This window comes from Perna viridis, chromosome 2 (genome assembly GCF_037379345.1).
Source record: "Perna viridis isolate PV_CMFRI_1.1 ecotype Kerala chromosome 2, ASM3737934v1, whole genome shotgun sequence".
Taxonomy (NCBI): Eukaryota; Metazoa; Mollusca; class Bivalvia; order Mytilida; family Mytilidae; genus Perna; species Perna viridis.
Genome location: NC_142446.1, coordinates 2,543,682 through 2,569,957, shown reverse-complemented (window position 1 = coordinate 2,569,957; position 26,276 = coordinate 2,543,682). Strand labels below are relative to the sequence as shown.

Genomic DNA, 26,276 nt, shown 5'->3' with positions numbered 1-26,276 from the left:
CCTTTACCATCGATTTCTAAGTGTAGGTCAAGATATGAGGCTGACTTCACAGTGTCTGTAGTATCCTTTATCTCAAGTTCTTTTGGGTAGATGCGATGTATCAAATCCCCGAAATTAGGATTGTTTAAAGAAAACACGTCATCTATATAGCGGAAACTGAGATTGAAGGATCTAGCTAAACAATATTCTTTCTTTCTGATCAGATCAGCTATAAAGTCAGCCTCATAAAAGTGAAGGAATAGGTCAGCTAATAAAGGGGCACAATTTGTTCCCATTTGAATGCCGACCGTTTGTTGAAAAACACGCCCACCACACTGGACAAATATGCTGTCGATTAAAAATTCCAGCATTTTGTAAACATCTTCCTCTGTATATTTGGAAGATGATTAGGAATTATTTCTTACAAAGTATGAGGAATCTCTACCAAGAACTATATATTTGTATCTAGGTGTACCATCTTTTTTGGAAAAACAACGATGTATAATGTTTTTAAGTCGGGATTTTAACTGAGTATGGGGAATAGAAGTATACAGTGTTGAAAAATCATAGGTTTTCATGCTATTATATTCAGATAATAGTCTTGAACTGATTGTCTCCAAAAGATCTTTCGAATTTTTCAGGATCCACATTGAATTAACACTACGGGAGTAACAAGTGTTGTGGTAGGATTGCAGACCCTCTTTGACAGTTGTGAGTATAGAAGTTAAAAGTTTTGAAAGAGGTTTGGTGGTACATTTTGCAGATCCGGCTATGAAACGTTGTTTGTATGGATTCTTGTGAAGTTTAGGAATCCAGTACATGGACGGTAAATCACAATCATCGTCCTTGGTAGAGAGACCAAAAGAGGATAGTACAGATTTATGGTTTTCCACAATCTCTTCTTTGGAAAGAGTGGTAGCAGTGTAGGTCTTATCACTGCTTTTATTTTCTACGTCTACCTCTGATAATAAACATTGGATATAAAACGTTTTGCAGACAAAATCAATGTTGTTTTGGGCTTTGTCTGCTGGTACAACAACATACTTGTCATGTATAGTAGACAATGTTTTTGCTACATCGGGGTCTTTGAAAACTGATGTAGGCTTGGCACTCATTGACCTACTTAAAACTTTCATTCGTTTCAAAATTAAAGACCTCACGGCCTTCAACCACTCTGACAGAGAATCAATGTCTTCTTGTTCTCGTTTTATCCATTTTCTTGCATAGTCCTCGACGGCATCCATAAGAACTTTAAAGTTATAATTCCAATTTATGGAGCATGGTTCACGGTACTTGGGACCTTTAGAAATGATATTACGCAGAGATTCGTTTTCGATAATGGTTAAATCTCCCGTAACGACGTGACCGGAAGGACCATATTTGAATGAAGTGTTTAGAACATCACATGCCAGAGATTGATTTAATCCTTTATTGGGTTGTATTTGAAAAGCATTATGTATAGTCAAACCATTTATATTATAGGCTGCTTTTCCCGTTGGAGCACACAACAAAATTCTAATATCATCAGGATCTTCACCTCCAGTGGAACACAAGTGTCTGTGCCAGGCTTAAAACAGTGCTTTGACTACTACTGATTTTCCTACAACCACCTGTCAAAAACAGATACAATGGGTCATATTTTCTTTTAATTCAATCTTTTTCAGTACATGAAGGAAAAGTTCTCTTCGTTTTTTTTTATGTTAAGACCTTACTAGCTTATAATAGTCATCATCTTCAATGCGATTGGCATTATTTCTAACATCTATTATTCTAGCAGCTACTCCAACTTCTTCTGATCTGAAATATCATGATGTATATGTTCTGTTGATCTATCTGGGTTGAAATGTACAAACTGATCTGCCTCTCTTGACCCTTCTTCATCATCTTCAAGCTCTACTTGCTGAGTTCCAGGAGCTACTTCATCATACTGATGGCAATCATTCCCTGCTTCTTCAATGGCTTTATCAAGTTTTTCAACATTGTGTTCATACTGTTTGGCTTAATTCTCTACTATTCTGCGAACAGTATTGTGCATACTTTAATATGTTTCTTTTCCTCCCGTTAGATCAGATTGTTCATTTCTCCAAATTTTCAGAATCAGTTGTCTGTTGTATCGGACATACCTAATGACTCTTGGTGATTTTCTTTATCGAATGATTATGCAATTTTTATGAGTAATTTTGATTTTTGCATGATTCTCGTTTGACATCGCTTGCTCATCTGCAGTTTCAGACTCATTCTAAGACTCATTTTTGTTTTGTTCATCATCTGAAGTATGATATTTCACTTCTAGTTGAGACATGTAGTCTGTAAGACACCAGTTTTGTAGTAGTGCTGGTCTTTTTGAATAACGTTTGATGTCATTTTTCGATTCTATATCAAGTAGAATCAAGTGATAATTGTTCAAGCTCTGATGTTTGTTTTAGCAAGAAAGTTCTCGTATCAGATGGAGAAGTGTTTATAAATACTAGTTGTCTGACAGCTTTTGTCAGGGGCAATTGTAGCAATAAGTACACCACTTATGTGCCTAACGTGTTGCTTTAGATAAAAAAAATTCCTTCTCTAGCTTCCTTTGTACGATTACATTCTTTTGATTACAGCTATAACCTTGGTTCCCTTGATTACACTTGATCTAGCAATGCATTCATTCCCTTTTGAGATTTGCTTATACATGAAACAATGTATACAGCACATGCATACGGATCTAGTACAAACTTCAAATCATGATTTGCTTTCCATGCTGGTAATAATGCTTTCATGTATGGATTTACACGAACTTCACTTTCTCTTGAGGAACACTTTTGCACTAGATATATTGCTTCTGATTGATTTAATATAATCCTCTCGACTGAACTGTAATAAACTGTACAGAAGCTCATCAAAAGTCATATCACTTTCCCCATAGGGTCATGATTACTCTGTCTTGATGAATGGTTGGACACGATAATAAAAAAAACCTAGAGCATGTGACAGGATCTTTCTGCGCTAGTCTAGACTTTGTATTCCAGTCCATTTGATCCAATTCATCATCAGAATAATGTTTACCATCACTTAACTTTCCAAGAATTCTAAGTAAATCCTTCCAATTTGTATCTGCAGAAGAAAAGGAAACAAACCATGCCGATAACCTATCTGCCTAATCATTGCAAATACATCTTTGTTCCTCTGCTCAAGGTAAACAGGAGAGTTCCTTTGTGATCTGAAAATGTAGTATCCTTCTTCTTACTTTACTATATCCTTTACAGTTGAAGGATTCAAAAAGTCTTTAACTGTCCATTTCTTCCCTTCTGTGATTTGCATCTACGTAAAGCAGGGTTTACTCTATCACTAATATGTTTCATTTGTATTTTCTTTACCTAGAAAAATAAATTTGGTACTGATTATGCAACTCTTCTGTCTACAGATCTCAATGCCCACTTCACAATATCTGAATAATGCACAAAAAGTAATCTTTTTTGCTATTTGGTCTGCGCTGGCCACAAAATATACTTCGGAATGCTAAATACTCAGCATCGGTTTCATTGTACAAATTCAATGGTCTCTGCCCTTCACATGGAGCAAAAACGTACTGAGAACTGCCTGTGTTACTGCTCTCATCGAACACTTCATCTAAAAGCGTGTCAGTATTTCCTGCATGGAGTTCCTCCTCATTGATTTCATCAAATTCATCATCTTTAGTCCGTTCATCTTCATTGCTGGTGTTATAAGCTACATTTTGTACTTCACTTTCATCATTGTTTTGTACAGCAGTGATTTTTCTTATCCACTTCTGATCTATTTGTACACCAGAGGTTTTGTATAAGTCACTATATTGCATAAGATAATGCAATGCACGAAGCACAGACAACGGTCTAACATTTTCACTGAAATCACATTTCTAATATGAAAGTTTCTTTTCCAGTTTCACTGCTATTGTACCTGATGTCTCCAGAGTATGAGGAAGGGAATTAATTGTAGGTTGTACATCCACAGGTACATTTACTACATTTCCTTTGACTGAAAGTCGACCTCCTCGTGGTAACAACCGAATTTGTAAATAAATTGTATTCTTAATGACAATAACCTTTCTTCTAATGGATACAGATTCAATTCTGTTGGTTTCACTGGAAATCCCATTTTATTTGCATCAGGAAGCCTTGGTATTTTATTTTGTCTTATAGACTGTAAACAAGTATTGCAAATCCATTCAATGTTTCTGACAGATTTTCTACCTGTAAAGCATTGCTTCAAATCACCTGTAACTGTCTGCTTTATTCTACAAGCATTAACAACTGAATCACTAAACCAGGTCTTAGTACATGATGTGCATTAATAAGTAGGAACTTCAATCATTTTTTTAGAAAATATATCAATGCATTGTTCAAGAGAAGATCCTTGCTGTTTTTTTTCTTTAATTGTAATTCATGGCAGGAAAAATCTGTTGCCTGTCTCTTTTGACTCTCAAGTAATCTATCATAGTTTCCAGTCTTGGATCGATCTCCACTTTTAGAAGTTTGTTTACATAATCTTTCTTTTTCATTGACTTTGTCATCCTCTCCAGCTTTTCGCTTGGCATCTAGTTTTTTTTCTGTCTGACTTCATCATCTTCTCTAGCTCTTCGCTTTGCATCTAGTTCTTTCTGCCGAACTTCATCATCCTCTCTAACTTTTCGATTGGCATCAAGCTCTTAGCTCTTTTTGTCTGTCTTCTTCATTCTCTCTAGCTTTTTACTTGGCATCTAGTTCTTTCTGCCTGACTTCTTCATCCTCTAGCTTTTCTTTTAGCCACAATCTCTTTTTGTCTGACGCCTTCATCCTCTCCAGCTTTTTACTTGGCATCTAGTTCTTTCTGCCTGACTTCTTCGTCCTCTCTAGCTTTTCTGTTAGCCACAAGCTATTTCTGTCTGACGTCTTCATCCTCTCCAGCTTTTTGCTTGGCATAAAGTTCTTTCTGTCTGACCACATCATTCTCTCTAACTTTTCGCTTGGCATCTAGTTCTTTCTGTCTGACTTGTTCATCCTCTCTAGCTTTTCTGTTAGCCACAAGCTCTTTTTGTCTGACGTCTTCATCCTCTCCAGCTTTTTGCTTGGCATCTAGTTCTTTCTGTCTGACTTCTTCATCCTCTCTAGCTTTTCTGTTAGCCACAAGCTCTTTTTGTCTGACTTCATCATCCTCTCCAGCTTTTTGCTTGGCAACTAGTTCTTTCTGTCTGACTTCTTCATCCTCTCTAGCTTTTCTGTTAGCCACAAGCTCTTTTTGTCTGACTTCATCATCCTCTCCAGCTTTTTGCTTGGCATCTAGTTCTTTCTGACTTCATCATCCTCTCTAGCTGTTCGCTTGGCATCTAGTTCTTTCTGCTTGACTTCTTCATCCTCTCTTGCTTTTCTGTTAGCCACAAGCTCTTTTTGTCTGACGTCTTCATCCTCTCCAGCTTTTTGCTTGGCATCTAGTTCTTTCTGCCTGACTTCTTCATCCTCTCTAGCTTTTCTGTTAGCCACAAGCTCTTTTTGTCTGCCTTCATCATCCTCTCCAGCTTTTTGCTTGGCATCTAGTTATTTCTGTCTGACTTCTTCATCCTCTCTAGCTTTTCTGTTAGCCACAAGCTCTTTTTGTCTGACGTCTTCATCCTCTCCAGCCCAGCTTTTTGCTTGGAATAAAGTTCTTTCTGTCTGACTACATCATTCTCTCTAGCTTTTCGCTTGGCATCTAGTTCTTTCTGTCTGACTTCTTCATCCTCTCTAGCTTTTCTGTTAGCCACAAGCTCTTTTTGTCTGACTTCATCATCCTCTCCAGCTTTTTGCTTGGCATCTAGTTATTTCTGTCTGACTTCATCATCCTCTCCAGCTTTTTGCTTGGCATCTAGTTATTTCTGTCAGACTTCTTCATCCTCTCTAGCTTTTCTGTTAGCCACAAGCTCTTTTTGTCTGACGTCTTCATCCTCTCCAGCTTTTTGCTTGGCATAAAGTTCTTTCTGTCTGACTTCATCATCCTCTCCAGCTTTTTGCTTGGCATCTAGTTATTTCTGTCAGACTTCTTCATCCTCTCTAGCTTTTCTGTTAGCCACAAGCTCTTTTTGTCTGACGTCTTCATCCTCTCCAGCTTTTTGCTTGGCAAAAAGTTCTTTCTGTCTGACTACATCATCCTCTCTAGCTGTTCGCTTGGCATCTAGTTCTTTCTGCTTGACTTCTTCATCCTCTCTAGCTTTTCTGTTAGCCACAAGCTCTTTTTGTCTGACCTCAGCATCCTCTCCAGCTTTTTGCTTGGCATCTAGTTATTTCTGTCTGACTTCTTCATCCTCTCTAGTTTTTCTGTTAGCCACAAGCTCTTTTTGTCTGACGTCTTCATCCTCTCCAGCTTTTTGCTTGGCATAAAGTTCTTTCTGTCTGACTACATCATCACCTCTAGCTTTTCGCTTGGCATCTAGTTCTATCTGCCTGACTTCTTCATCCTCTCTAGTTTTTCTGTTAACCACAAGTTATTTATGTCTGACGTCTTCATCCTCTCCAGCTTTTTGCTTAGCATCTAGTTCTTTCTGCCTGACTTCTTCATCCTCTCTAGTTTTTCTGTTAGCCACAAGCTCTTTTTGTCTGACTACATCATCCTCTCCAGCTTTTTGCTTGGCATCTAGTTCTTTCTGTCTGACTACATCATCCTTTCTATCGTTTAGCATCAAGCTCTCTTTGGTGTTTGTACGGATCTTTCCTTCTTCTTTGAATGTATGTTTTCATATATACTTTACGTTTATCACATGTTGTTTGTCTGGGTTTTCGTCGAAATTTGTTCTCTATTTCTACGATTTTGATCTTCAAAATAACTTTTCATCTGCCTCTGCAGTACTAATGAGTTGTCCAAGAGATTCATGGTTGGAAAGCCTACATATTTTTATTTTGGATATTTTGCATAAAATGTCATAGTAAACAAAGTAACATGTTTCATATTACCCTTGTTCATAGGAGATAAAAATTATGTAGAATGTACTATAGAATTCAAAGTTAAGGGAGATATCTCCGTAAACGACACTATAATACAATAGAATTGGATTTTTCATAAGAGCAGACAGTTTGGAATGAATAAATATTTATTAAGTATAATAAATATAAATATAAAATAATTCATAATAGACCTATAAAGCAACTTAAGCAGCCTTTTTTAGGTGTATCACTTTTTACAAAATTTGCATGATTCTTATAAAGATTGCCACTTAAAAAGAAAGAAATTTTAAAAAATTGTCAAAACTGAATGAGAGATAAACCATCAATTTAGAATAAATACCTATTTTACCCCAGTTTTAAATAACAAGCTTCCTCAGGCAGCAAGTAATGACAGAGACAACATTATACTAGAAAAATTATACAACCACAATTTTTTTCAGCCATATAAAGACTTTGGAGCACTGTGGTATGTCCCCAGGAACACTATTTTAAAATTTCAAAAAGATCTGTTAAGTTTAACTCAAGTTTTGATAATAAAGGAAAGCTTATGGATGCCAAAGTCAAAGACAACAAGGCTACAGCATAATACCATTATACACCTGTTTTGGGGGTAATATAATATGAACCAAAGAAAGTAACTTTGAACGGACTAAGAACTAGTAGTCATAAGTCATTTTTCTCCATAAAAAGGTTTTATTTGTCTGACACATGTATATGTATAACATTCATAACAAACAAATCGCACTGACCCCGATTCAGTCTTCTAACAATCATATCAAGATTCTTGAAAAGAATATAGATTCCAACAGAAATTATGCAATGACCATAAGGCTACAATGTAAAACAAAATTTTCTTGTCCTTCAGTATTCTTAAATAAAATTTTCATTATTTTTTTGTGATTTTGATTGTAATTAAATGATTGAAAACACTTTTTATCCTTTTTTAGCCCTAAATTTAAAAAAAAAAGAATAAGAGCCACAACCCTTCCTTGTACTGGTATGGAACGGATAGTAGTACAATTTAATTGAGATCCAAATACTTTTCAAGTTACTGCCATGAAACCTGGGAAGTTGGTTGAATTTGGCCTCTTTTGGCCCCTTATTGCTTCATAGATATGGTAATCATATAAAAAATTAATAGCAATCTTACTTCGGTATTATGAAAACTTGTGATACTAATTCATATAGATTCACATATCTTTACTCAAGTTATTATTTGGAAATAAGAAATGCTTGATCCTTATCAGCCCCTAATTCCTTAACAGTTCAGGTTATAACCCCTAAAATTAATACCAGTTTGAACATTGCAGTCCATAATAATAGAAATCCATTTGCTTATTTTTTGAATTAAAAAGTTTTAAAATTTCAAAAAATGTGTGGTTTTTTTTTTTTGCCCCTTTCCTCCCATCCCCCCAATGACATTTTGGGTCATAGCCAATCCACAATCAGTTGTATCTTAGAAGCTGATTTTAAATATATTAGGTCATAAAGTACAGCTGATTTGAATTAGATTATCTATCAGCTATGACCACAGCCTTTTAGGAAATAGGGGTCAAAATGACTTAGTATTATTTATTAACTGTTTATCCCCAAAATAAATCAAGAGTCTGACTTTTGATGTATAGTCATATATGCATACCTAATAATCCTTTCCTGTAAGTTTCATAAAAATCCTTCAAACTGTTTAAAAGCTCTTGGTACATCCACTTGCAAGGGATCTTCGGCTTGGTCCGAGACATTTCTATCCTACATAAAGACAACCTTTGAAGGAAAAGGTCAATGTCACATGAAGGTCATTACAGTCTACAACACACCACCTCATGTTGATACAGATCTAAGGCCTACATGTAAGTCAAAAAAATGGTTAAGGCCTGGTTTTGATCTTTGACTTTGAGGTTAAAGGTCATGATTGTACCTATGAGTGTAAAACAAATCAATCCACATCCAATTTTCGTTGATATAAAATCCTAATCTGATTCCATTCGTATTATATCAAATTTATTTATACAAAAATGCATGAATGTGGTCAGGATGTGCTTTCAAAAAAATAGAATGTCTATGTCAATACAAGATTAGTGGGAGTTGATGATACAAAATGTATGTACCCGCATATTCAAATAGCTCTTCAATTTTTTTTTTTGGCATACAAAAAAAAAAATAGAAAAATACAAAATTGAAATTATTTTTGTTGAGATAAAATTCTTAAAATATTTTCTAGAGTTTGTATGTACAAACTACATAAAAAGATCTGTAGAAGAAAAGTTAAATTATTTGGACAAATAAAGATTTTTTTTAAAGATTAAAAAAAACAATCTATAACAAACATTGTACTACAGTGAGCATGCCTCATACTGAGTACACTTAGAATAGTTGATGCAGTTTTAAGTTGGAGATAACCATTAATTGATGAATGCAAATTTTGGCCACCTAAGTTAAAAGGGGCATAACTTTTACAAAATTTGAGGGTTCAAGATTTCTAATCCCTGGTAATATGCATATTTATTTTATGCCCTTACTAAATACAAAGTTTCATGAACCTGGTGGGTAATTACGGAAGAGTTGCAATAACTTCAGTAGCGCACTTCAGGAAACTAAGTAACAAATTTGAAGGATCAAAATGTCCTGGTAATATGCACAACTACAAGTACATATTATGTCTTTAGTACATACCAAGTTTTGTGAAATTCTGTTCAGTCAGTAGTCAGAGCAGAGAAGAGAACTGATTGACAGACAAACACACCAAAAGCATAATACCCTCCACAACTATGGTGTGTTGGGATTTTTAAAGTGGATAGAAGTTATAAATCCACACTTGACAAGAGTTTGAACAGACATTTCCTTTTTGATGTGCAAAGATCAGACACAGAGGTAAACAAACCTTGAACTGTAGGGGATTATGAACAATCTAGACTGATATCATGTGACACAGCATTGGTTTAACGTGAATATGATAGTAAAACAAATTTTCAATGACAAGATCTATAATTTTGTTGAATGTAGTATAGTTATAACCTATCACAATAAAATATAACACTCAGTTTCAAATCTGTAAGCCTGAAGAAAATAGTTGGCCAAGTGGTCTAGAGTGTTGGACTGAGTGCCAGCAGTGTTGCCTTAAATGTCCCAAGTTTGAATGTAGCCTTGATTTAATGCATGTAATAAATGTAAAGGTGATGTTAGTAAGTCAAAACCCATAGTCAGTAAATAAATCAATAAAAAAGCTCCATAGATACACCTTGATATTATTGAAGATTTCAAACCCTAAAACATTTGGAAAAGTTAAGACAGGATTCTGATTTATATTTGACACATTATGGTTGAGAGAATGTGATAACAAGTAGGTTTTACTTAACAGACTTTTTTAAGTAATAAATGCTTCACAAGCACAGCTTAAGACGACTGCAGCGGTTGAACCCTGAACCCTGGTACATGTATGTATGGACACACATTTCCAGTTGATACAGCTCTGAATTTTGTGACTAAATATTTGACACAGGTAATAATTTAACCCCTTTTATGCCCCTTTTGGCTTCTTCCTCAATATGAACAACTAGCAAAATCAATGCCAGCCTTCCTGGAGGTATGGCACCTTATGGTACAATTTGAAAGAAATTCATACACTTTTAGTCAAGTTATTGTCTGGACATCATGAAAAAACTTACTTTTTGGCCACCTAAGTTCAAACAGGCATAACTCTTACAAAATTTTGCTGTCTAACTCCTATATGTTTTAGCTATTTATGGTCCATTATTCCTAAATGGTTCAAGACAAAACCCCAAAAATCAATCCTAGGCTTCTTTTTGTTGCATGGCACCTTCTGGCATCATTTCATAACTCTATGTACACTTATACTTAAGTAATTGTCCAGACATGAAGTGTCTCAGGACCATGATGCTTCAGGCAGCATGATACCATTGTACAACCACAAATCTTTTTTACAGTTGTACAAAAATTACTTTACAAACATGCTTCTCTTAAATTTTTTTTTTTTTAATAGTGCTATAAAATGATTTTAATTATGAACATACATGCATATAAATTTACAAAAATAAAAGGTTAGTCCCCTTCCATTAGACCTCATTATGACATAATATACAAAAAAAAATGTAAATTAATCAGTAAAGTGTTGGCATCTTCACATTTGTGTAGGCCTGCTCTTTCATCATAACTTTCAAAAGAAACTTCATTCAAAGTGGTTAACCTAAAGTACAGTGTACAATAAAAAAAATTGATATTTCAAAATGTATTTATTCCTGTTCTATTTGTCTTATGTTTTAAATGGTTTATATGGTACCTTCACAACCTCCAGTCAGAACCTTTCATTTAATACCTGAATATAATTTTTACACAGGACTTCAGCTACTGTCTAAAAAATGTCAACACTAATGTGGGTTTCTAAGGAGCCTCTTGTTTATTAAACCAGATGAGATTCAGTTATATTTATATACATTGTACAAGCCAAAGCTACAAAGATTTTAAAACAAAACCCATTACAATTGATCCAGAAATAGGAACTTTATAGTAAGAATATGAAGTACATGTTTTAGGCTCCTTATTACTTGACTTCTGGTGCATTGACCACAAACATCAAGTCTAATTCATCTTTTAAGTTAAAAAAAACCTTGTTGTAAAATTTCATTCAGATTATAAGATTCTTTTTTTTTAGAAAAGAGCTATTTCTACATAATTTTCCAGGTCTGTAAAATCATTAAAATTGAAGAATCAGAAGAAATCTACAATCTATTACTTATTCAACAGTGTCCAAGCTAAAAATTGGGGGCTCAGTTTTAGAAATGGGGTATGTTAATAGTGTGCTAAACCAAAATCATTATGGCACACTTTATACCTTATCAGTAAACTGATAATCAAATTTATGCTACTGAAATTGAACTATTTCTTGGTAGTATTTTTTGATAAATAATAGTCATAACCAAAATATTGACATAAGCACACCAAAAGGAAGTAATGCCATACTAAAGGCTTTAATCAATCAAATTATTGATTTGCTGTGTATTGTGAAACAATTTTGAGAATGGGTAGGTACGTAAATTTTGTGATGATAAATGTTTTTTTTCTAAATAACACCAAAAAGAGTCTAAAATGTATTCAAAATTGTCTCAGAATAAAGAATACATGTTTTTTGTATTAGAACAAGTACATGTAGGTCAATAAACAGCAAACAACCATATATTTCCTAAACCTTCATAAAATAATTTATTACTGAATACATTTGTTAGACTGTTGAAAAGTTGACATCTGTGTTTCTCACCTTATAAGTTAACAGGCTAATTCACATTAACAAAAATATTGCAATTCATTCTGCAATAAAATAATCTGGCATGCTTGTAATCAATCTGAATCATCAATATTAAAGGCTGGCAGTTTCAAAGTACAATACCCAACTCCTGTTAGACTACGTGGTAGAGCACCAACTGTTTCCCATATACCAGTATACAAGTCATATCGTGATACAAGTTTCTGACCAGTCTTTGTCTGAACATTATAGCCACCTAATACATATATATGATCATTATAAACAACACATGAGGCCTCCTTATGAGATACAGATAAAGGAGCAATAATTGTCCACTGATCTGATGTGGGGTCGTAGCATTCAGACTGCATCACAGGCATAGCTTGTTGATTCACATTTAGATTACAGCCTCCAAACACATACAACTTGTCCTGAGCAGCACACATGACATGCCATCCACGTTGTGTTAACATGGCAGCCATATCTTCCCATTGATTGGTTGCTGGGTCATAACGTTGCATATCTGGTGTGAAGTGATTGCCACTATATCCTCCAGATATGTAGATATAGTTGCCATACACAGCCCCAGCATGAGCATGGTATGACATGGGCATAGGAGCTATGGGTTCCCAGACATTGTCACCAGGATTGTAAGCTTCTGCAGTTGCAAGGCTGCCATCTTTAAATTTGCCACCCACAGTATATATTTTATCATTGAGAACACCAGCAAAAAAGTATGCTCGTTTGTTTATCATAGGACAAACTTGGAACCATGTATCAAAGCGTGAATCATAACGTAGAACTGAGTTGACTGCAGACTCACCATGAGCACACTGTGTGGTACAACCCCCAAGTACGTACAAGAAGTTATTGTATACAACAACCTGCATATGACTAAGTGCACTTGGCAGTGAGGCTAACTCTGTTCTATTCAATAAACTATTTGATGTGATTTTGGAATCAAAGACTAAAATTTCATCATGGAGACCTGGGTTAGGATGAATTTCTCTCCCACCAACACTTATTAATCTTTCTACAAAGCTACGTAACTGAACATTACAACTTTTATCCAGAGGTTGTGAATGAGGAACTACATGGTAATTTAAAGCACTAAGAACCATTTGTCTTAAGTGTGGGTTATTCATCATCATATCAACCCTTTGAACAGTCTGCACTAAGTCTGCTGGGTTGATCATTGGAAACCTAATTAATTTCATCAGTTCTATTGCTTGATTCTCCTGATTACTATTCAGACGAAACCATTCCCATGTTATATGAAATATATCAATCTCCTTCAAGCCTAATTGGTCGCTGTTCAAACAGTTAATCATTTGTTCATTTGTCAGTAAATGCAATGTACCTTCCTTAAAGATATGCATTAAATTCCTTGCTATAAATACATCAATTTGTTTCAGTGCATTGCTCATGCTATATAACTTAGCAGTATTTATAAAATCATAGAAGTTGGAAGTATTCATGCCGCTTAAAAAGTTTCTCTCACAGAACTCTATAACTGGAGTGACTTGTAGATGAGTGGCAGCAGCTATTACATCAAATATATCATCTCCTTCTAATGAAGTTGTTGAAGTGTATATGATTTCTAATGTCTTGTCTAAACCTTTGCTAGTTATCCCCCTTAGTTCTATTTCTTTCTGGTTACTTTCCTTCATTCCACTTGTGAACATAGATCTAAAGTAATCGGAGCAGGATACCAGTACTACTCTGTGGGCTTCAAATTTGTGACCTGAAAACAAAACTTCATTTTATAAATACTTTACTTTTCATAAATGTGATAGAAAAATTATTCTCTTAGGATGGTGTAAAGTTATCTGTGAATACCTATTGTACACAACAAGCAAAAATCAGATATGAATCAAACATACCAAATAAAATTGTGAGTGGTCTATTTTATTACTTTGTTATTTTATTGGTTTACATTGTATATCTGTTACTATTCAAAACATGTGAAACCTGACAGTTGTTCATTTAAAGTGTTATTCTGATCACCATGTTGCTGAGAGAAAAAAAAGTCATATTAATAAAAAACGATAAACTTGTCAAAAGTTCAATATTTTTTTTTTCTTCAAAATAACATAACCAGAGTTGTGATACTGTTGTTGACTGTTTGGTGCCCAGAAAATAACATGACCAGAGATGTGATACTGTTGTTGTCTATTTGGTGCTCAGAAAATAACATAACCAGAGATGTGATACTGTTGTTGTCTGTTCGGTGCCCAGAAAATAACATAACCAGAGATGTAATACTATTGTTGTCTGTTTAGTGCCCAGTAAATAACATAACCAGAGATGTGATACTGTTGTTGTCTGTTTGGTGCCCAAAAAATAACAAAACCAGAGATGTGATACTTTTGTTGTCTGTTTGGTGCCCAGAAAATAAAAACCAGAGATGTAATGTTGTTTTCTGTTTGGTGCCCAGAAAATAACATAACCAGAAATGTGATACTGTTGTTGTCTGTTTGGTGCCCAGAAAATAACATAACCAGAGATGTAATACTGTTGTTGTCTGTATGGTGCCCAGAAAATAACTAGAGTACAAGTGTATGGATCTCTTTAAAATTCTACCACAAGCTGCCATACCATAAAAGAAAGCCTGGGATTGTTTTGATGGTTGTGACTTGAACTGCTAAGGAATTAGGGACCAGAAACAAGCATTTTCATTGTGTCCAGGTAATTATTCCTATATGTGTGAATGGATCTCTTTGAAATTCTACTACAAGAAGCCATATCACAAAAGAAAGGCTGGATTTATTTTGAGGACTGTGACTGGAACTGTTTATGAATAAGAGGCCAAAAATGGACTGCTTCGGTTTTGGTCAAATTATTATACTGAGTTATTCTATTGCAATCAAAATTAGGTTGAACAAAACTGGAATGGTTTGTCAATACTTGCCAAACTATTCAGGGTTTGATCTCTGCGGTCTTATCAAACTGTGTTTTGAAGCATTTTATTCTAACAGAATAAACACTGTCATTTAAAAAACTACAATCCAAGTGCTTCACATACAAATTAAAATTTATTTACTAAATCAAATTTAAATACTTTTTGGGATAGACTAGTAAAAAAATGGTAAAACTGATCGAGCATTCAGGTTAAAAAGACTTAAAGCTGACCAAGTTATTAGCACATACAATAATCGAATAGGTTGAAGTTGGAAAAGTAGTTCAAGAAGAAACTAAACAAAAATACATGGAAGTAGATTAATTGTACATGATTAGAAGTTAAATACATTGTACATTCATGTTCATATTTACCTTCAGCTATTAATGTGACATCACATAAGATTTTATCATTTTTCAATTTGTTAAGACCCTGAAGTATCTTCATGCCATGTTCTGGTCTTTCTTCAACCCGACAGACTTCTACAGCTGGACTATCTTGTATGTCATCCGCCATGTTGGACAGCTTTAACCTTTTAGCACGAGCAATGTCACCTTGGTTCATTTAACCCCATATTAAGCTAGAAGAAAGTAAACATGGTTTCTTTAGAAACGTTAAACTATTTTTTATATAGATTCTCCTGACATATGTCATAATTCATCTTAATAATGATTATAATTTGTGCATAAAAGTTATTTTTCCATCCATCAGGTAGATACATACATGTACATGTATATACTTCCAAGCCATTGGGTATTTTTTTCTTTGAGAAGGAAGCACAGATCATTGGGTCTATAAGTGAGCTGGAAGGGTTAGGTTGATTGATGATTGATTGGTTGAAGATTTTATACTTCCAATGTCAGATATTTCATGCATTTCAGGAAAAGAATGTTTGTACTAGTCGCCAAACTGAGCTGGATTTTTTTTATTATGCTAGCTCACAGAAGCAACAGCAAGCAGCTAGGCATATCATCCACTGGTACACATTCATGACTTTATTTGGATTTCGAGCCAACCACACAATTGCCTATGTGTTGTGTGCTTGACAGTTTTAATTGAAACTGCATTATTTATAAATCTTTGAAGCTTGATCATCAATTGCAAAAATAACACCATTCACTGCACATGAACGACATTTACATTGTAATCAGTATCTCAGCTTAACCTTCTATTAAAAATCTTTTAAGTAAACATTACAAATTCTCAAAATTGCTCCTATGGTTCAGCATAATAAAACATTTGTCCACTGCCCATCAAGGAAACAGTAAATCTATTACCACTCAATACCTACTATTATCTTCAGTGTTGCCTCAAGAAATCATAGGTATCTTGGGGAAATAGCAAGGCCCGCAAAGTGGTGGGACCTCTACAGTTATTAGATGTATCTTAATTTCCCATGAGGTTCCCCAATACACTAAAAAATGTCATGTGCCGGAGGTACAAATGTAACGAAAGTGACTGTACTTAGAGAAAATTTAACATTTTCTTTAACCAAACGAAAAAAAAATTGTATGATAAAGAGAAATTAATCTTTTCCGATAGTCTTGAGGTGGTTTCTTCTAATGCCAAAAAATAAATTTGGTTTCAAATAGTCCGGTCTGCTGGCTGTTCAAGAACCAAATCTGTCTCAGAAAAAATATAGCTTTGATCGTATTATCCAAATTAAAGCATATCTTTTCTAAGATAGGAAAGGCATTCATTATCTTTTTTCTAAATAGAAGGTGTGTTTCATCTACATTCTTTAATAAGCATTAGTTTACATCATAGGTTCCATGAATTCATGAACTGATATTGTTCCAAAAATGTACAAATTATGAAAATTTAATAAAAAAAAATTTGATATTGCAGGAGCTGCTTGTGATATTTTTGTGGAGGGTAAAAATTTAAGTGCTTCCATTTATAGGCAATGCCTACTTAACATTAAATTTACTATTCCTCATTCAACAAATGTATAATATACTGATTTGATTACATGTACATCAGCAATTTCTTAACACATCAATGTTTCAACATAATGACACAATTAAACAGATTCATCAAACTCAGACCTCATTTTAAAAGGTAAAAAACAAGCACAAATTGGCAAAATTTGAAATAAATATACATTTTTAAATTTTGGAATAAAAAAAACAGAATTTTCTGAAGTAGTAAGTCAGGTCTGAACTTTGATTCATAATTTTTTCATATTCAGTGAAAATCTACCAGGGGACATCTCAATAGAAAAACAAATATTGCATTGGTCAGGGGATTACATGTATCTTTCTTTTCCATTAAAACATGTATTTACTCTTGAAATTTTTGTTTGCTTAGTACAAGATCAGTCAAGGATGATTTTAGTCGACCAGTCCAGCCTAATTTGCATTGCACAAGACTTCAACATTTAGTTTTTTAAATTGTTTTTCCTTCAGACAATTTTACAAATTAAAATAAACATTTTTCTGAAGCAGTATTTGAAGAAAATAACATATATATTCAAGAAAAATAACGATATTGTCATTTCTCTAATAACTACTAAGGATTTAATGAAGATCTAATTGGAGTGTATAAAATACATAATGTAAATCTTGTGGAGGAAAAAGTTTCAATATTTGTTTCCAGTTCAAATTATTAATGAAATTGTTTTATAATTACAGCAGCACATGTATGTTAGATCCTTGTACCATGTCTGCAATGTCCTAAGAAGGGCTCTGAAATATGATACAAATTTGTTTCTGCCAGAAATGGTGTATGTAATTCAGAAGTGATTTCTGAACTTTTAAGTGTAAAACAATTGATATAGGAATTCTTGCTCATCCCATAGGTTGAGACATCACCAACATAGAACAAAAGTTTCGTTCTACATGTACATGTAATATGAGTACTTAATTTTGTAATTCATTTTCTTATTGATAATTTTGATAAATTGACACAACTTGTGGAGTGCAGACATTTTTGTGGCATTCATTAGTTTATTGAACTTTAAAACATTGCAATTCACTAAAAACTTCTTATCTATATATATTTGTCTTTCCATCATGAAGGACCTGCATTTTACTATATAATGATGGATTTTTTGCCAACCAAAACAATATCACAGGTAAGTGAGGATATCATAAAGAACTCTCCTATACCTGATCCAGCTGTAGTGTGGTCTCGTTCTAGGTATTTTCGGTAGGCAGAAGTTATCGATCATCATTTAAGTATGCACCTGCAAGTCCTGGCAGTGAACTTCCGGTGCATATTTAAAAATGTAACAGTAGAAATAGTATAAATATTAGTTTAACGGGTAGACTGGCTCCTATATATATCATCTGCATGAAAGCTGTGTGTAAATTTTTTATCACATGACCATGACACTTCATAAAATAACTGAGATTCAATGGGTGATTGATTACTTCTGACATTGATACAGGCTACACAAATCTTATTACCTTCGGGAGATTAATTATTGTAAACAATGAAAGAAAATGATCTGGATTAATCAAGTACATATGAAGAGACAGTTTAATGAACAGTCACACAAAGCTAAAATTGTGATAATCGGATGCTACGAGATAATAAATGGACGTTCATTTATTATCCTATAGAAAACACCTTTCGCAATTTCGACCACCATACAGTGACTGTCCTCAAACTTCAGTTCTGGTACAAAGAATATACGTCCTACTTTGTAAGTCCTTAAGAGATTGCTTTCTTCTTTAACATTTTTATAAAGAACTATATATTTTTCCACAGTAAAATGTTCTATCTGTGTCTTACATCTTTTGGTTGACAGTAAACAAACTTTAGTTATTTCAGCCCATGACTGATTTTCCAGTGACCATGACCTGAAGCGGAAGTGTCGTCATTTTTTAACTTGGGTTCTCTAATTAGCGACAAAAGACGACGAGAAGCAACAAGAAATGCCCAAAAGTAATGTACGTTATACATTCGCGTCATTGAAGATCATAAAAGAAAATCAAGGTTGAAATGAGCGATGAAATAGAAAATAAACAGAAGATACATGTAGATCTAAATAATACGTATGATTTTTTTCCGAGCCTGTTCATAATGGATTCCAGGGACATAAATATGTCACTGATATTTCTTAGCAACTGTTTAAACTCAAAACTTCAAATTTTAACACTCCTAAATTAAAGATGAAACATCGGGCAAATTCCTATTTTACAGTAGAATCATTACAAAATTCGAATAACGACAATTTTAGCACACCAATAGAATACAAAAATACCAACCATATATATTGCAAATTTTGATATGCTGTATATATGGCAAGCTAAAGTAGACAAAAATCAATATTTTGTAATGATAGAAAATATTTTTTTATATGTTAGAAAGTCTTTTTTAATATAAAAAAAAATTATCTAATATTACAAATTCCTGATTTGGTAATCTTATAAAATATCACACATTTTGTAACATTACAAATTGAGTCTGTAATATTAGAAAATTGGATTCCAATATTAAAAAATCGCTTTGCAATATTGCAAAATCAGTCATATTTTTTAAATATCAAAAAGAAAAGAGTTTTGTTAAATTAGAAATCAAATTTGTAATATTCAGAAATGAATTTGTAATATTTTTAAAAAAAATAATTTTTAATAGTAGAAAACACCCATTTGTGTCCACTTTGGCTTGCCATACGCTACACTGCATGCCTTAGGGGCGTGGTTCATAATCTACGTAGTAAATGGAGCCAACAAACAGCTGATTTTAATCAGATTGGATGTCTCTCAGTCTGACATATTCACCATATCCATTCTTGTTAAATATGAACATTACAAAATTGCAGGTTTTAAAAACTGGTCAAGATGTACCTATCACAAATTTGATAAACAAAAGTTTAACAACTTTTAAATTTCCAAAAAAAAACTAAACGAGGCCCAAGTTGTGCCAGGCTATAGGAAAATTATTTATTTTGAAAAGGCCATAGATGTGCAATTGTCTGAATTATTTAACCATATTTTCCACCCCTATTTTTCAGCTTTTCGGGCTGGCTATGATTGTTAAACCTTATTATTGAAAATAGTCTAAGACTGGAAAAAAGCATTGGATGATAATAAATTTTTATCTGCAATTTTGCTGGATTTAAGCAAAGTATTTGATTGCCTTACACATAATCTTCTAATAGATAAAATAAAATCATATGGTGTTTCAGATGAAGCTCTTAATCTTTTAATTCCGAGATTATCTGTCAAACAGAAAGCAGTGTGTCAAACTAGGATCCTCATTTAGTAAGTGGGAGAAATTAATAAAGGGATGCCACAAGGGTCAATTCTAGGACAGGGTTAGTCCGAATTTCCTCTGACCCTGCAACCCTCCTCTTTTTTATTTGGATATTGATATGTCGGGTTGGGGTCAGAACGATCGATGTGCCATACAAAAAGTTGAAGATTTAGCGGTACCGCGGAGTACCGCCCTTCAACCGCTTGTAACGACTTTCAATTTGAAATTGTGCATGTCATACCTACCTAGTTCGACTCCGGAATCATTTTCCTGTATGCTGATACCAAATTTGCTACAAAAATTACATTTATTATTGAAGTTTCGATAATTTTCCATTTTCCACGAGAGACTCTGTTTTGTTGGCATTTTGAACCGTAATATGAGTAGGCGGAGCTTGTTACCTTTGGAACGGAACGGAGCAGAAACGATTTTTAAAACCGGAATCTAACAGAATATTTCAAAATTCCGCTGAAAAATTACGTGTCCGCTACCCTTCCGTTCCAAAGGTAACAAGCTCCGCCTACTCTTATTACGGTTCAAAATGTCAACAAAACGGAGTCTCTCGTGGAAAATTATCGAAACTTCAATAATAAATGTAATTTTTGTAGCAAATTTGGTATCAGCATACAGGAAAATGATTCCGGAAACGAACTAGGTAGGTGTGACATGCACAATTTCAACTTGAAAGTCGTTGCAAGCGGTTGAAGAGCGGTACTCCGCGGTACCGCTAAATATCCCAACTTTTTGTATGGTACATCGTTCTGACCCCAACCCAACAAATCAATATCCAAATAAAAAAAGAGGAGGGTTGCAGGGTCAGAGGAAATTCGGACTAGGACCGGGTATAATTCAATATTTTTCTAAATGATATTTTCAATTTCATTCAGAATTCTTCTCTCTACAACTACGCTGATGACAATACTCTTTCTTATGCTGGATACAATCTCGTTGAAGTCAAAACAAAATTGGAGTCAGATAGCTTAAAATTGATAGATTGGATTGCAGTGAATTATATGAAAGCCAACCCTGATCAATTTCAGGCACTTGCCATTGGCTGAAAAAAACTTATGATAAAATAATTCCTTTCGATCTTAGTGATAATATTATAAAATGTTAGGATGAAGTAAAACTTTTTGGAGTAACAAAAGATTACCAGTTAAAATTTGATACTCATATAACCAACATTTGCAAAAAGGCCTCTTAACAGCAAAATGTTTTTAAAAGGATAGGGAAGCACTTAAATGAGGTGGGAAGGTTAACAATTTACCACTCTTTTATTCTGTATAAAAAAATATAATTATTGTTCTGTCACTTGGCACTTTTGTAGTGAGGTTAATACTAATAAAATGGAAAAATTCAAGAATGGGCCCTTAAATTCATCTATAACTATACTAGCATGAATGAGGAGCTTTTGTTAAATCAAAAATGCCATCCCTGAAAGTAAGAAGAATTAGAAATATTGCAGCTGAAACTTTCAAGATGAAAAATAGACAGAGCCCAGAATATCTACATGACCTAATTGAAATAAAGGAAGTTAAATATAATTTCAGATATCAGAACACCCAGCGTCAGAACATCAAGGTATGGGGTGAATTCCTATAAAATTTTGCTGAAAAAAACCTGGAATGACCTGCCGGACCATTTACATAGATAATTCTCTTTTACCCAATTTAATAATCTTATAAACTCGTGGAACGGCAGGTCATGTCATTGTTGTGCTTGCTAATCACAGTGGCGGATCCGGGGGGGGGGGGTGGTGGCTTAGAAAATTGCAATTTTTAAAAATTATTGAAAAATTGTTCAAGATATCCTCAGAATGTAGGATTTGAGGTTTAATATTTCAAAATTTTCTTGGGGGTGGGGGCATGCCCCGAACCCCTAGCAAATTCGGATCAATTCGTGATCTTCACCTATGATCTTGTCAAGAAATTTTTTGGGGCCCTCATACCTAAAACGCTGGATCCGCCGCTGTGTTCATAACAGCTCTGCTTTATATATACTTTAACAGTGTTGACTATTTATAGTGCTGCTCTTTCATTTTAATCCTACGTTTGCTGATAGCTTATGCATGTCTGCATGAAAAGGACAAATAGATACCATGTATTGTACATGCGATATAAATGTTATTTATTGTAGTACATGTATGTCGATTTTAAAACCTCTCAGGAGCTTATGTTGTATTAAAATAAAGGTTTTGTATTGTATTATTTGTATTATATTGTTTGTATTGTATTATTTGTATTGTATTATTTGTATTATATTGTACCAAAATGTCTACTGACAGAGTAAATTATAAAATTTTATTTAATCTCGTACCAATGCTGTTAATAGAAAACAAAACTGATGTTAGAGACTAATTTCAAAACTCAGAGATTGTGATATGGATAGACTTTTAAATATTAATAACGTTTTGAGTAAAAACGTTGTTAAACAGTTAGAAGATTGTATTTTTATAAAAGTTTGTATCAGATTGGAAAAATAGAATTTTATCCCAAAATGTTGATAAAAATCCACATTCTTATAAATTATTTAAAAATAACTATGGAACTGAACTTTATTTGATGGAAGATATTCCATATTGATACAGATGTGCGTTTGCAAAATTTCGTTGTGATGTTGCCCGTTAAAGATTGAAACGGGGGTAGATATGAAAATAAAAATGTTGATGATAGAGTGTGTTTTTTATGTAGTTATTTAATTGAAGATAAAAAGCGTGTAATATTATCGTGTTCATTGTATGCAGACCTACGTTGCTAACAGTTTACTGAAGCTTTAAAATATCTTGACAGTTTAATGTTTTATCTGATGAAGAAAAAAATATTATTTTATTCAACGACTCAGAATTTTATTATATGGTTGCCAAGACCTGCTTTGATAGAAGGAATACCTTTATATATATTTTAAATATAACTGTGTTTTATTGCGATAAATATATATATTCTTATAATTTTAAAGTCTCTCATAATTCTTAATAGAATGGCACTTTTAATTTTAATTGTTGTAATTTGAAACTATCTGAATCTACATAGTATCACGATAATTTTAGGGATATTTCACAGATGTTAAGATTTAAAGTAATTAAGCAATTTAACAAGTGATAATTGCCCACTTACACCGAGAAATCACGGGTGCTCGAAAAGAGGTTACCCCGGATGATATATACTATTTTTTAATAAATCGTAATTTTCATTACTAGAACCCATAAACCCTACTTCGCAAGTCTGACATGTCTGAAGTCAATCTATCATCGTTGATGCATATCTTTATTTTTTCTTTATATATTTGTTATATGATATAGCACCTGTGCGAGAAACATGAAATGTTTGTCTTCTTCTGTCTTTATTTCTGTATACCGTTTATGGTACGGTGCAAAATGTATAAATCCATTTCGTAACCGTACCAAAATCGTTCCGAGTCATGTGAATTGTGCAACTAATAAGGACGGTCCGTCGATGATGACCTACATAATATCTATGTATGTAATCCTCTGTCAAAACATAAATGGTCAGAATCAAAATCTTTCCGTCGGAAGTGACGTATGCAGTTAGGATAGGATTATTTGAACTTTTAATACACATACATCATGTGTTATGAAAGTCTCGAATATTCTCGTTGGTCGAGACATTATGATCAGCGATTTAACAACATAGCGGTGCATTATCAATATAGTTTTAATGTAATTTGCGTAAAATAGCCCGCCCCTCATAGCCAAATCACTTTCTATTTTCCATATACCTTTATCCTGAGTAATCTTAATTTCTGCCTATTAGCATGGGACTTTTGTACAGTCTAAAATTTTAAAAGCTTGAAAAAGTACAAAAAGAGCACTTCGTTTTGTGTTCGATGATTTTATGTTATCTTTATATATAGCTAAAGTGTCTTTACGAATAAAAAGGTTAAATACTACGTCAACTGAAACTTACAAAATCGTTATCAAAATAACGCCTGTTGTCATCAAAATTTAAAAAGTTCATTTAAAAGATTTTAAATACTCTTTCAGAAATTCCAATCTTTCAAATTTGCAGCAGCAACATTGTGGAATGTCCTCCCGGATCATTTTCAGGACTAAACATAATTTTCAAAATTTATGATTCAGTCCTGCAGTTTACAAATGGCTTTATGTTTGGCTGGTTTTTTTTATGCTTAATTAATTATGATATCTTTAATTTTTAATATTTACATATTAAAATTTAAAGCAACGTTTAACTCTTTGCTTATAAGCGGACTTTTTAGTAGCTTTATTTTTTTCTTAATAATTAGTGCTGCAATTTTAGTTTGCTTTTACCTTTTAGATCATTGCTTAATCTATGTATGTGATGTGCCTATACTTATGTGCTAGTAAATGTTTTGCGTGTTTTACGATATATTTTATGTGTTATATTTGGTTAAGAGCCTGCGTTTACTGCTAACTGAGGGCATCACCCCCTTTTTTGACTTGGGATTTTTGTCATTTTTAGAGTGTACTTAGACTTACGCATACAAGCCCATGGGCTTAACATTTCAAAGAGCCGTACTTTGTACTTCAAATTTCATGGAATTTGGACTTTACCAAAAAGTAAAATTGTACTTGGGATTTCACTCAAAACATGGAGTGTACTTTGAATTTGAAGGGGGTGGGGTGATACCCACTAACTTATTACACTCGAATCAGTCAAATTTTCTGATCTTACTTATGGCTCAAAAGTGACGTATTTCGGAAATGACGCGACATGCAGTTAGAATCAAAGTGATATTGTTTAATTTTTTGACGCAGACACACAGCATGTGTTATATATTAGCTTAACAGTGCATTTTCTACTAGTTATATTTTCAAAAATAAAGACGAAAGAAGACAAAAGAAGTCAAACATTTCAAGTTTCTCGTACATGCCCAGTGCTGTAGCGTATTACAAATTAATATGTATAGAAAAACTCATATTTATTATTTGACCATTTTTCTGTTTTCAAAAAGGTATACAAAATGTGTAACCAAAGTTATCGTACTGAGCTATTAACTACATGTCTATTTCTCACTTTCCTGTCCGAATTTTACATTATTCTGAAAACATTCTGATGTTAAAAAAGTGTGTAAATTTTTGCAAGATTTTTAATTTTTAAAAAAAGGGTTTGAATTCCGTATCGCATTAGCGATCCCCATACCATTTAATTGTAAGAATTGTCTAGTCCAGACAATCATGACGTCCGCTCAACACATTTTAGCCCTTCAAAATCTGACATTAAGTGGGGCGATAAAATATAAATAGGCCACACAATACGGCATAATTTTTAAGTACATCTTGTATATAATAAACTTTTTGATTAAGATCTTCCTAAGTATTTGATTCTAGTGATGTTGATGAGAGTTACTCCTTGAAACACATATGTTGCAATATTGATATAATTGGTATTTTAGATTTATTGAACTATTAATGGATACGATTAATATGCAGAAATGAAAAACAGAATCTTGTGTGTTTTTAGATTATCGTCATGAATATTTTGATCATATTATGGTTTCAATTTCAAATATACGTGAACATTATACAGATAACAAACTTTTCAGACTTTATGGCCTCATTGAATATTTATTCAAATGAGAAGTCCGAGGACTTCCATACTTTGTATTGGATTTTAAAACTACATAAAAATCCATACAAGCTAAGGTACATAGCAGGATAATCTACTTGTTCAACAAAAAGAGCTGTCTCTACGGCTCGCTAAGATTTTGTCCGCAGTGGAGGAAGGTGAAACTGTTTACTCGCGTAGTGGTATTAATCATATGTGGATTTTGAAAACTCTGAAGATATTTTAGATTATCTCTCTCCTTCGCTGAAATAAATCTATTAAAAATTTTGACTTTTCATCGTTATATACAACCTTTCCCCATGAAATCCCGTAGAAATCATCAACAAAACATTTAGGTACAAGAATGGTAGTGAAAGAGGTCCTTAATTCACATATCCATATATTGACGAACAATCCTAAATTTGGAGAATGGCTTCCGTTTATTTATCTATCAGAAACAGAAAAAGAGACCATTGACACAGCTT

The 26,276-nt window shown here is 33.5% G+C and overlaps 1 protein-coding gene and 1 pseudogene across 4 annotated transcripts; both read right to left on the bottom strand.

Moving 5' to 3' along the window:
- Positions 1-1,756: 1,756 nt before the first annotated feature.
- LOC148623293 (uncharacterized) lies at positions 1,757-5,970 on the bottom strand (annotated as a pseudogene).
- Positions 5,971-11,278: 5,308 nt separating this feature from the next.
- On the bottom strand, positions 11,279-18,883 carry LOC148623292 (kelch-like protein 9). Of its 4 annotated transcripts, none has more exons than XM_088565041.1 (3): positions 18,782-18,883; positions 15,418-15,623; positions 11,279-13,888 (listed from the first exon to the last, which is right to left on the bottom strand). In XM_088565041.1, exons 2-3 carry the CDS (start codon positions 15,605-15,607, stop codon positions 12,240-12,242), a joined length of 1,839 nt encoding a protein of 612 aa, XP_088421167.1. In that variant the 5' UTR covers positions 15,608-15,623; positions 18,782-18,883; the 3' UTR covers positions 11,279-12,239. The 4 variants fall into 4 exon arrangements, with proteins under 4 accessions (XP_088421167.1, XP_088421169.1, XP_088421170.1 ...); XM_088565043.1 differs by having other exon boundaries at positions 18,617-18,813; XM_088565044.1 differs by having other exon boundaries at positions 18,690-18,802.
- Between the last annotated feature and the right edge of the window lie 7,393 nt (positions 18,884-26,276).